The sequence below is a fragment of the Aulonocara stuartgranti genome (genome assembly GCF_965226115.1).
Source record: "Aulonocara stuartgranti genome assembly, chromosome: 2".
Taxonomy (NCBI): domain Eukaryota; kingdom Metazoa; phylum Chordata; class Actinopteri; order Cichliformes; family Cichlidae; genus Aulonocara; species Aulonocara stuartgranti.
Window position 1 is genome coordinate 31,265,001 of NC_138940.1, and position 12,312 is coordinate 31,277,312.

A 12,312-nucleotide genomic window follows, 5' to 3' on the forward strand; every position below is an offset into this window, starting at 1 on the left:
AAGTGTCAACTTGGTTTTAATTTATAACATTAAGGCTACTGATTTATTTAAGAGAGAATAAATTCTTCATTCAGAATTCGGATTTTAAACCTGATAAAATGTCAGAAAAGACAGTAAAGAAAATTGTTAATTTTTCCTTATACTTATAGTAAATGAAGTAATACAGTAAAAAAAAAAAAAATTTTCCCCAAAATGTATTATGCTTAATATTTAACACTGTGAAAATTAGCATAATTCTTGATCATATTATTTTGTTTAGTGCACTGTACAACCCAGCCACAGGAGGGGAACACAAGCCAGTGGACTCCTGGTGCCATTCCCAAGCCTACATAAATGGAGTCTGGAAATCAAAGGCATGATGTTGAATGTTGTCAGTATGCTTGACCCACAAGTTGGATATAAGTTAGAAAAAAAAGGAATTTTGAAGTAAGTTAGCTAATCAACAGAGTCTCCAATCGACATGTAGGTGAAGGGAACAGGAGTGATGAAGAAGGAATAGGCATTTTTATAAAATAATATTTTTCACATTGCTTTCATACAGTAGGTTATTCTCGACATAACTGTGCTTATGCTCTTTTATGAAATACACAGAAAACCAAGTAAAATTAATTGATCCATACCATGATATGTTGTTGGGTGTTGATTTATCCTTTAATGATTTCACTGAATTATGAAATAATTAAAATTATTTCAAACAACATGTTTTTGAAATTTTCTTGTTTACTTTTAGTGAGTATGGTGCTTCCCACATCCCTGAAAATCAGAAATACAAACTTATGATTTAAAAATATGTAACAGAATTAGAATCATTAAAACATTAGAGCATGTGTCATGATGTAACTTTCTGACTGGTAAAACCCAATTATAAACCCTGAAAAGTAGAATCACAGGGGATAAAAAAGGTTTTAAAACATGAATTTGCCACTATTATCATGATTTTAAAAATCTAATTTTTAAACAATTTAGCTAAAATATAGGGAATCAACAACCTGTCAGCCTTTTGTCCTCATTTTATCTCCTCATAATGCTCATATGTGATGACCAGGTGAAATAAGGACTAGCTTGCCTGGCCAGGAGAGCTCCCATTCACAGCACAGCAAGCACCATCCATTTCCAAGTGACAGATCATTACAGCTCTGATGGTCGACAGATGGTGATGAATTGGCACTGATACCGGAGCTGGACAATTTTAGAGGCAGTCAGTTGCGCAAACTGCTTTATCACACTTTCTCCATGATGTTGCCATCCAGTGGGTGCCAAATGATGTCGGAAACACCACAAACCTCCTCCCACTCTCCAAGCTCCCGAGAGAGTAATACTGAAGGGATCATCCTTGAGCTTGTTATTTGAAGCACAAACAGATGTTTGATTGGATAGAAACAGTCACAATTCACTAAAGACGCTGAATAACATCCACCATATGGCAGCCTAATAACATCTAACAAATTGCATGCCACATTGATAATACAAACACACAACAACACCTGACCTCATCCCGCTGAGTAATGCAAAGAAACAGAAGCTCTAATGATCTCATGTAGTTCACCAGTTAAAAGGAATAAGTAAGACGGTGAGGAAGCCATTTATTTATGTATTAACCAATGCTGTCATCTAGTGGTCTAAATCTAAAGGCTTGAGTATTCCTTAACTTCTATTTATGTTTTTTTTTTCTGTGTAGAAGGAAAAACCTCAGATTAACTATCCTGCATCCATTAATGTATTTATATAAGTGTCATTTAGGATTTCTTTGAGACTTTTATTGCCGCTCAGTTTTCATATATATTGTTTGTAAATACATGGTCTTTTTAGAACAATAGTGATGATGTCACGGTGACACATCATATCTCATTTCTTCTACTGGACTATACAGATTGGATTACTACTAGATCAGCGGTCCCCAACCTTTTTTGCGCCACGGACCGGTTTATGCCCGTCAATATTTTCATGGACCGTCCTTTAAGGTGTCGCGGATAAATACAACAAAATAAAACTAGTACCGGTACCGAAAAAAAGAAAATTTATTCATAACACAGGTGAAAAGACCAAGGAAAACCGAGTAAACGATAAAAACGATAACAAAATAACGCTGAAAACCGATTAAAAACCCTGAAAACTATACATTTCACACCTGAACCTCAACTCTCGCGGCCCGGTACCAAACAACTCACGGACCGTTACCGGTCCGGGGGTTGGGGACGGCTGTACTAGATTATATGCAATACATTGATTATAGAATTTGTTGTAGAACATATTTTAACACACAGACACATGCAATATGAACCTGCTGGCTCAGTGATTAATCAGTGACTTGACCTAACCACACAATGGTTACTCTGCATTCACACTACAATTTTAGGCTGAAACAGCTCATCCAGTAGCTTACACCTGCGTCATCAACCGAAACGGCAGAAACAGATCAGGTGACTGACTTGACACACCATTTTTTAAATGATATTATTTGGAAAAACACTTCTGTACTATCACTCACGCCAACTGAAAGCCAATCTCTCTCTAGTGCATGCAATGGGTGTCATTTACTATATGGGTCATTATCCATATGGGACAGCATTGCTGCAAAATTGCTGAGGGAGCCATCTTAAGCCAAAGTGGCAGTTAAACGTAATATCTGGTTGATGAGTATCAACACTAGGACTGAAGACAATGAAAAGACTTCATTAACTGTATTACCTATGTACTTACCAAAGTGACTTACTTAAACACTGATAAACAGCATGTGTGGACAGTCTTTTTATGGAGTATATGCGGTGTTGCTTTTGTTCCTTTTCGAGTGTAAAATGCATTTATAAGTCAAAGGACTGCTGTAAGTAGAATACAGTGGCAGTATATAGTAAGAGTTTCAGGATAAAAAAGCCCAACTGAGTACATTTTGAGTACATCTCTTCTTTTTTGTTAACTCCAAATACAATTCTTCAAACTAAAGTCATCAGAAGGCGTGTGCTTAGCAAAAGGAAACATTTGATTATAAGGTTTTAGTTGAAAATCTATCCTATCCTTTAAACACCCCAGTCGGAGAGATAAATGTAGGTTAAGTGGTATGTTGTTATGTAATTTTCTGACTGGTAAAATCTAATGATTTAGACTACTTTACCGGACAAGGGGGTCACTGTTGTTTCGCACCAGTGTGCATATGGCATAGAGCTAGCCATCAATACATCAACCATTAGCTGGTAAAGTAAAGTCCCACAATGAACCTTTAGTCTGAGTGGCTTGACGATCACCATTTGCATTTGGCTGAGAAGATGAGAAAATCTATCCTTGACTTATGTATCACAAGGTAGAGATATTTTAAGCATAACATTTACTTTTGATTGAAAAACCTCTTACACTCTCTTGCTTTGTACCTTAGTATAACAACTCCTCTGTAGCCAATATATTGCAATAAAACATGTTTCCCCTGCCTTGCCATTTTCTATACTGCCCTGTATTATGTTTTCCTACAAGCTAAATAGTTGAGTTTAATCCTATGACCCATTGTTAACCCAGAAAATATGATTCCTTCCCTTCCTTTTCTCCTTATTGTCTTGAATTTATCATTTTTTCCTGAATACTTTTTGTCCCTGTTTCCCACCTGTGCTGCCATTTCTTTTTAATAATATTAGTGCATTTACTTCCAGTTTACAAAATGCCACCTCCACCCGATCTCATTTAAGTTACTCCTTGGCCAAAGCAGCTGCCGTCTGATTTCCCCTAATACCGAAATGTGCCAGTACCCAAATAAATTTAATTTCACTCCCCTCCTCCACTAGGTAGAAATACAGCAGGAGTGCTTCTGTAACAGGCCCTGTTGTTGTGAGCGTGAAGACGGATTACAGTCCTGTAAAACTAGAGAAATAATGAGCAGAGGAGACGTGCCTCCGCTCGCCTGGTCAGTCTTGCCAGAATTTATTACACAGGCACCAGCAAACATCTTTGCTTCTTTTGTTACTTAGTTTACCTATAGCTGTCTGGTTTCCATCAGTTGTGTTCACCATTAATCAACGAACAAAGAAGGCAAATTTGGTTTTAAAAAAATCCATCCACTCTCCTCTGCTTATCTGTGTCAAGGTCACAAATACAACAACAAATACAAAATGGAACCCATATTATCATGCTAATGGTTTGTTATGAAGGAAGAAATCTACATCCTTACATACTGAACTTTCTAACATTTCTCATGAAATCTAGAAGAAATTAACCAAGTGCATTGAAACTAAACATTAAATGAACTGAAGCTTTGGATCGTATGGGAATGACAGTGAATACTAAAGGACAATAGTGTCTGCCATTACCCACACCTATAGTGTACTTACTCAAAGTGGAAGAGCCGACGTAGCCTAGATAAACACAGTGAAATGCACTGCATATCATAAACTCAGCCTCAATTAACATGAGATAAACGTCACAGTATTCAGTGTCTGAGTGAAGTCACTTGGGTGAGTAATGAACTGTTTCTCCCATCTAAAAGAAGCTGCACAGTCCTGAAAATAAATAAATAAATAATAAAAATCTTTGAATAGAGGAAAACAAGAGTTACTGAAGACAAAACTAAAGGAAGATAGACCCACAAACAAGCAGCAATTAAAAGAAACTGGATTAAAGGCTTGGCACGAAATAAAGCATTTTGGTGATGTCCATAGGTTCATCCAGTTATTCAAAACTATCCTTATATTTAAAATTATGTCATGTTCATTTACTTTTAAGCCCCTGGAAAAAGAGGGCAGTGTATAACAAATGGTTAGAACTTCTAAACAACAAGAGTCATGTATGGACATATTAGTTTTGCAAAATCAGGTAACTTGTTTTGCAAGTTTGACTTTGACTACAAGCCCCATAATCCACCTATTACCAGCTTTGGCGATATTCTTTAGGTTCCGTCCAATTGTTATTGAGATTCTACAATTGACACGGCAGCTAAGGCATGTCATTGGTTTCTAAGTGGTTTCCAGGAAGTGAACGCCACCGATCTAACCACCTCCCACATGTGAGCCCCCGTCGTTAGCACCACGCGCAGCGTGTAGAGGAGAGAGAAACCGGTCGGAAAGCAACGTCATTCATCGGACCACCGACTTGACGTAGCGCAGCAGACAGAGAGCGGAGCGGAGCCGCGTTGTCCGAGGCAGGTAAAGTACCATCCAGTATATGCCAATATTCATAGGGTCTAAAAAGCTGGCAGTTGGTTTCCATATTGTTTCCAGGGGAACACGAGGAAAGTAGGTCGTATTAGATAAGAACAGGGTGGACACTAGGGCCTGGTAGACTGTAGGCCTGTTTCCCCCGCGCTCTGCATTGAGCAACACATCCCGGTTTGAGTCTTTCCTTTACGGTCAGTCCAGCTGCCAGCACTGGCAAGGTGCCTTAACGGACACCGCGCCACTAGTTTGGAGAGGTACACGGTTCAGCGATAGATAAATTAATTTATCCGATAACACTGTAAACGATAGTCAGTTTGTTAACTGGCGGGTGCAGCGCAGATGTTTAGCTCTTCTTTTTCCACGTCTTTCAGGTGCTGAAGCGATCACAGCAGAAAGATGGCGGACGACCCCAGCGCGGCGGATAGGAACGTGGAGATATGGAAAATCAAGAAGCTGATCAAAAGTTTAGAAGCTGCCCGTGGGTAAGTAATACATTTTTGTCACATTTCGAGGTAATTGTCTGGTCGGCAGTACTTGAGTTTAAGGGTTCGGGTGATTGTGTCAATGTATACCGCCGCAGCAGCTGGAAATGGTATAAATGGGGCCGAATTTGGGAGTGGTTAGCTTAGCATAGCTAACTTAGCTAATCGTTGCTTTTGCTTGTCGCTAGTTAGCCAATTGCTAGGCGCTAACGGATGTCGCATTTAATCTCCCTGGAAGTTGAAAACATGGTTTATTTTGGACAAAACACATTTTTTTGTCAGTGTTTATATTTTGTAGCTGGCATTCCGAAGATTTTTATTCAGTTCAAGCTAGTAAGGTTGATGCTAGTTTTGTTGCTAATGAGAACCGCTAATAGACGTCATCTTTGGAAAGAGGCCGGCATGGGTGTCTTAAACAAAAAAAGCAGAACGTTGACGAAAAAGGGAAGGCCGGCAAGCTTGTAGTTACAGTTTCACAGTCCAAATGACGTTCGTCTGCTCTTTTTACACGCAAATCATACGACAGAGCCTCTTAATTTCCTCTAGAGTCCACTAAGTTAGTCACCTCATGGCAGCCGAACTGCTTGCCAGTTCATTACAGCGTTACTAGTTTCAAACTGGTCAGGTCAAAAAGAATTCGAGATCAGTTGTTGGCCGACTGGGACATTGTGGGCCTCTTGAATTATCAAACAAGGCATGTGAATGTGGGTGTTACTTCACTGGCTTGTAGCTTGCTCTGCGACAGTTTGACGTCTAGTGTTGCGCAGAATTTGCTGTCCTGTGCTCCCCTGCCTGCCATGTCACACACTCAGTTGACTGTTTGCCCTACATTTATCCAGCCTCTTCTACCTGGCTGTGTGCGTGTCAGCCTGTACTGCTGTGATTCATCTGTTGATTGGTTGTAAATGAAAGGACAACAATGCAAAGTAGCAAGACTTAGTCCTTGTTTCAAGGACAAAGATTGTGTACTGTGTAACTGAAAGCCCATACCATTTGTCCCTCAACCTGCCAGACCTTGTCAAGGTGATATTTTGCCAAGAAGCGTTGTGTATTTACAAAACTAAATTAGAGCAAACAATTACGCTATCTTGGAGGTAATCAACTGGTAATAAACATGGCTCAACTGGTTTGGCATAATCAAAGTTGATTATTATATGGCCTTGATATTAGATGCCAGTTTCACTATGGCATACCTAGGAGTGGCATAATTGTCAGTTATTCAGTCTATTCCATCACTTCTATGGCTTCTTGGCTGTGTACAAATGCTGTTATATGCACTAACATTACATCCTCACTTTCTCTATAGTAATGGCACCAGCATGATCTCTCTGATCATCCCTCCAAAGGACCAGATATCAAGAGTGGCCAAGATGTTGGCTGATGAGTTTGGCACTGCTTCCAACATTAAGAGTCGCGTCAACAGGCTCTCTGTTCTCGGGGCCATCACCTCTGTACAGCAAAGACTAAAACTCTACAACAAGGGTATGCATGTAAAAGAATGCCTATTTTCTTTTGGGAAATGGTAGTGGTTCTTGGGGGCAACAAAAGAAATTCATATTGGCATATCATTGTATTATTGTAATATTTTCAGCTATAATTGTTCCAAGGGGGTTTTTGAAAAAAGAGACAACTTAAAACATAGGATGTATTTACTTTCAAAACATTCAGCTCCAGTCCTCCTTTGAATATTCATGGTCTCTGGCTTTTTTCTTCCCTTCCCAGTGCCACCCAATGGCTTGGTTGTGTATTGTGGCACAATTGTGACAGAGGAAGGCAAGGAGAAGAAAGTCAATATTGACTTTGAGCCTTTTAAACCAATCAACACCTCCCTGTACCTCTGTGACAACAAGTTCCACACCGAGGTGAGAGAATTTCCTTAGTATTTTGATGCACATGCAAAATATTTTTTTAGAGAAACTCTGTGGTATGTAAACATCGCCTTGGTCTTTTTATTATTCTTTCTGTCTTCCGCATTCTTATGATCCGTTCTTCCCTCACTAATGTCCCAACACAGGCATTGACAGCCCTGCTGTCTGATGACAGTAAGTTTGGCTTTATTGTGATCGACGGTAGTGGGGCACTCTTTGGCACACTGCAGGGCAACACCAGGGAGGTGCTGCACAAGTTCACTGTGGACCTACCCAAGAAGCACGGTACTGAACTGGAATGTTTAGAAAATACATTTTACGTTGTTTGTTTTGTTTTTGTTTATTTGTTGTTGGGTTTTTTTTAATCTTTGCTTTGCTCTTTCAGGCAGAGGAGGACAGTCTGCTCTGCGTTTTGCTCGACTGAGAATGGAGAAGAGACACAACTATGTGAGAAAAGTAGCTGAGACAGCTGTCCAGCTCTTTGTGTCCAATGACAAAGTTAATGTGGCAGGAATGGTCTTGGCTGGCTCTGCTGATTTCAAGACTGAACTCAGCCAGTCTGACATGTTTGATCCAGTAAGTATGATGTAATGAAACAACTTTTTTTTCCCACAAATTTCTCACTGCAGTGAATAGATGTCCAAAAGAAGGCTGGTGATCTTTTAAGTGTTTTCTCTGAGTTGTATAAATAGGTATATTTAATAACTATCTACTATTGTAAGAAATAAACACTGGTATTTGGTAGTAGTGATGAAATAGTGACATAGCAAGTTTATTTTAAACTTGGCACATGATGTGTGCAGCCATACTGTAAATGGAAAGTGCCTTCTTTAATTTGCCAGTAAGCCACTGATATAGCTAACTCTTATGTCTTTACAACCAATAATGGAATGTGGTTGCACAAACAAAGAAAGAGACAGATATGAAAATCTGCATATCCCACACTTCACTGCAAGCTTTGGTTAGCAGTTAATGAGTTTGAGGGATTTTCCAAGGCTTTGGGGAATATAACCAGCAGCATAGTCTATCATTATTGTCAGCATATTTATTGTGGTAGCTTTCTCTATTTTCTTTATCTTGTCAGCAACTTTGTTTGGTTCCTACTTTGTCTGTAAACGTTACTAACAACTCTTTGATTTCTACAGAGGTTACAGGCAAAGGTTCTGAAGCTAGTGGACATCTCCTATGGAGGAGAGAATGGTTTCAACCAGGCTATTGAGCTTTCAGCAGAGGTCCTGTCGAATGTGAAGTTCATCCAAGAAAAGAAGCTCATAGGTGAGTGTGTGTGTGTGTGGTTTTCTTTTTTTTGTTAAAGGTAAAATCTTCAAACTTTTTCCTGATGATTCTTCTGTATTTACAGGGCGGTACTTTGATGAGATCAGTCAGGATACAGGGAAATACTGCTTTGGTGTAGAGGATACACTGAAAGCCCTTGAAATGGGAGCTGTGGAGATTCTCATAGTCTATGAGAACTTAGACACCATGCGTTATGTTCTTCGTGTGCATGGGGCAGAGAGCAATGGAGCAGAGAATGGTAAACAAACAACTACAGTGTTATCTGCAGTAGCTGAGACAAAAAGCAGTAAATGAATTCTAATTGTGATCCTACAATTCAAAAGTTTCTTCTTTGTTCTTCAGATGAGAAGACTTTGTACCTAACGCCAGAGCAGGAGAAAGACAAGTCTCACTTCACGGACAAGGAGGTAAGTGCTGCGGAAGAGGAACTGATCTCTGGGAGTTAAGTTGGACCCATTGCCTGTGATGTTATACCTTACTAACGCTGGTTGCGTTTCTAGACGGGGCAGGAACATGAGCTGATCGAGAGCATGCCACTACTGGAGTGGTTTGCGAACAACTACAAGAAATTTGGAGCCACGTTGGAGATAGTAACAGACAAGAGTCAGGAGGGGTCCCAGTTTGTCAAGGGCTTTGGAGGCATTGGGGGTGAGCACACTGTTGTTTAATAACAGTTGAATGTTTGATCAAAATGAAGTTAGGAATATATTTGATATATGTGGTTCAGTGATGATTTCGTCATTGGGTTGTTATGATGATCTAGTAATTGTACTCGAGTATAATTCATGTATTATGCACTTGAAGATAGTAGCAGTAGAGAAGATAAACAGTTCCTCTTCTGCTTATTCTGATTCATGCTTCATCTTGGTACAGGTAAGGCCTCATATAGACATTGTTGTACAGTAGAAATTTGTATTATAGAGGGCTTCACCATGTAAAATAGGAGAATTGGGGCAGAGGCACTGTTGAATTGTTAGTTGTATAAAAAGTAGAGATACTTGTGGCAATTTAAATTGGTTTAGTGGTGTAATACATTTTAATGAGGATCCTAAAAGGATTTCAGGACTTTGTGCTTTTCACAATAGAAACACCATCATTCCAGGACCCCTAAAAGCACTGTTGTTTTTTTTTTTTGAAGAAGTAGTAGTTAAATTGTTAATTTTCACCTAATATTTTAAATTAGAAGTAATTTTAGACAAAGGAAGCATTTAACTATTAGGGGTTTTATTAGTTATGCAAATGATTTAGGTTATTTAATTATAGGTAATAAACAAAATATATTTTAGAATTCAGTAATAAACAAATGGTACAAAACTATAATACCCAACACATCTAAATAATTGAATTATTATAGAAGAAAACTGTTATGGACAAGTTGAAGGAATTTTGCGTAACAGGTTATGGTCGTTATGCTAAAACAAAAGCATTTATTAGGAAAAGAGCACTATTGTGAAACTATTTGAATTTGACTGACGTCACAGTTGGCTGAAATAAAACAAACACAATTTCATTAATTATTGTGAAGTTTTATCGCAATGCACCTACACCTGTCTTATCCATCATCCACACTGTTCCACCTCAGTTTGTAGCTCAGCAGGCCTTGGACTCATTCATTTTAGGTATTCTGCTTTGGACTTTGCTTTTTATTAGGCCTGAGTAGATCGCCACACTCAGGGTTCTCTGCTCAGTTCAGCAACCCGTCTGGTTCTCCACATTCCACACTTCTCCGGCTCCATATCCCATCCATGACCTGTTCAGCCTGGCAGACATTCCTCGTCTTCTATCCAACTACAGTCCCCTGTATATTTATCAATGTTATCTAGCCAGCTCTGGCTTATGCAGTCTTCATATCAAAATGAGTGTAAATGATACATGTTGCTAGGCAACTGGGCAGGGTGAGTGGATTTTACATTAATTTCTGTGGGGTCAAAGTGACATGTGGTAAGTATATCTTTTTATTCCACACACTCCTAAATGATGAGTGAATCCATTTTTAGTTAGTCATGAAATCTTTTTTGTCTTCAGAGTTTTGTTTGTTTGATAACCCTAAAATGACCCCCTTGGCACTTCTAATACTAAAGTCTAATACTTTCAGAATTCATGTTTTCCCCTGCCACTGTTTAGCCAAAACAAGTTGCCATCATATCACACTACTTAATCTCTCATCTTTTGTATTCCTCAGGTATCTTGCGGTACAGGGTGGATTTCCAGGGCATGGAGTACCAAGGAGAGGACGATGAGTTCTTTGATTTGGATGACTACTAGGTAGTCTTGGACTGATATTGGGAGGAAAAAAATGAATGAAGAAATAAGGAAATGAAAATGCCACCTCTCTTGCAGCAAGCGAGAGGTGCAACTGTGTTGACCTATATATATGACAGACACACCTTCCAGTTCACCTGTTGCATACACAAACTTGCACATACTTACACAACAAAATGCATCACACAGGCCGAAGAGGAGTGAGATTTTCTTTCATCCAGAGAGGGAGAAAGCCCTTCCTGAATAAATCCCTGCCTTAGAGTGCTGGTTCCTTCCCCTAGTTGGATTGGACTTGACTCATTTTTGTTCTTTTTTTTTTTTTTTTTTTTTTTTTCTTCCTCCCCTCGATTTTGAATGAACACAACAGCAAGTTCCCAGATTCCTCGTTGCCGCTGTCCCCGGTCCTAAGATGAACTTTGGATTCACTCCTGACATACAGAAAATATATTTTCCTTTAATGCATCGTCATGTCCCTATCCCCTCTCCCTTCCTTCTATGCTTTCTCTCTCTCTTTTTTCTTTTTCTTTTTTGCATTTCATTTTTTTACTGGTAACTGCTGCTGTTGTATTTTATGAGAGTGGGGGATTTTTTTTACCTGGGTTTCTGTAGAGAAAGGGGGACAAAGTATTAAATTTCAACTGCTGAAAACCATTGCTACCTCCTCATCTGCTGTGGTCTCACTCCTGTGCCATCTCATTTACTTAAAAGGCTGACCTTTTCCTGACAACAAAATTGATATGTTTTGTGAGTGACGCGTGCATGACTTTTAGACAGTTTAGTCATCTTATTCAATCGTCAGACTTGCCACATAATGTTGAAATTTTCTACATTTTAAATTTCAAAAGGCAGTAAAATCACATCTTTAATACAGCTATTCATTATAAATCTTGGCCTTTACATGCAGTCATCTCTTTAAATGAACTTCCCTTAAATGAAATATCCCGTGTACACATTGGATTGCATTTGTACATTTATCTGACCACTTTTATAAATCTAAATTAATTAAAAATCTCAATTTGTCATTGCATTCCTGCCGACAGTTTTTATAGGATGTGTTGGTCTAGAAAGTTGGTTTTGACATTTGCGTGTCGAATAGGGGAGCAAAGGTAAGAGCAAATGACCAGGTTCTCATTCATAATGCAAAGAGCAGAATTCGTGAAGACGTGTTCCCTTAAGATTTGTAGAGAATGACCTTGGTAAATCATGCCTTAGATTATAAATATAGCAAGCTGAGGAAGTAAACCTACACTGGTGAATGATGAGTTTTCTGGC

The 12,312-nt window shown here is 39.0% G+C and overlaps 1 protein-coding gene across 3 annotated transcripts; it reads left to right on the plus strand.

The window, feature by feature from the left end:
- Positions 1 to 4,980: 4,980 nt before the first annotated feature.
- etf1a (eukaryotic translation termination factor 1a) lies at positions 4,981 to 11,691 on the plus strand. 3 transcript variants are annotated; one of them, XM_082549895.1, is made up of 11 exons: positions 4,981 to 5,116; positions 5,504 to 5,614; positions 6,921 to 7,096; positions 7,337 to 7,476; positions 7,629 to 7,767; positions 7,868 to 8,058; positions 8,628 to 8,757; positions 8,843 to 9,016; positions 9,121 to 9,185; positions 9,279 to 9,426; positions 10,961 to 11,691. In XM_082549895.1, the coding sequence occupies exons 2-11, from the start codon at positions 5,529 to 5,531 to the stop codon at positions 11,041 to 11,043; spliced, it is 1,332 nt and encodes a 443-aa protein (XP_082406021.1). In that variant the 5' UTR covers positions 4,981 to 5,116; positions 5,504 to 5,528; the 3' UTR covers positions 11,044 to 11,691. The 3 variants fall into 3 exon arrangements, with proteins under 3 accessions (XP_082406021.1, XP_082406019.1, XP_082406020.1); XM_082549893.1 differs by having other exon boundaries at positions 4,982 to 5,120; XM_082549894.1 differs by lacking the exon at positions 4,981 to 5,116 and adding an exon at positions 5,267 to 5,386.
- Positions 11,692 to 12,312: the final 621 nt, after the last annotated feature.

What these genes read in the sequence shown, in the direction of transcription:
- etf1a (XM_082549895.1), top strand. Translation starts at nt 5,529, where the DNA reads ATGGCGGACGACCCCAGCGCGGCGGATAGGAACGTGGAGATATGGAAA. An exon ending in CTCACTTCACGGACAAGGAG is followed by an intron (nt 9,186 to 9,278) that starts GTAAGTGCTGCG and finishes TTGCGTTTCTAG; the next exon opens with ACGGGGCAGGAACATGAGCT. An exon ending in GGGCTTTGGAGGCATTGGGG is followed by an intron (nt 9,427 to 10,960) that starts GTGAGCACACTG and finishes TGTATTCCTCAG; the next exon opens with GTATCTTGCGGTACAGGGTG.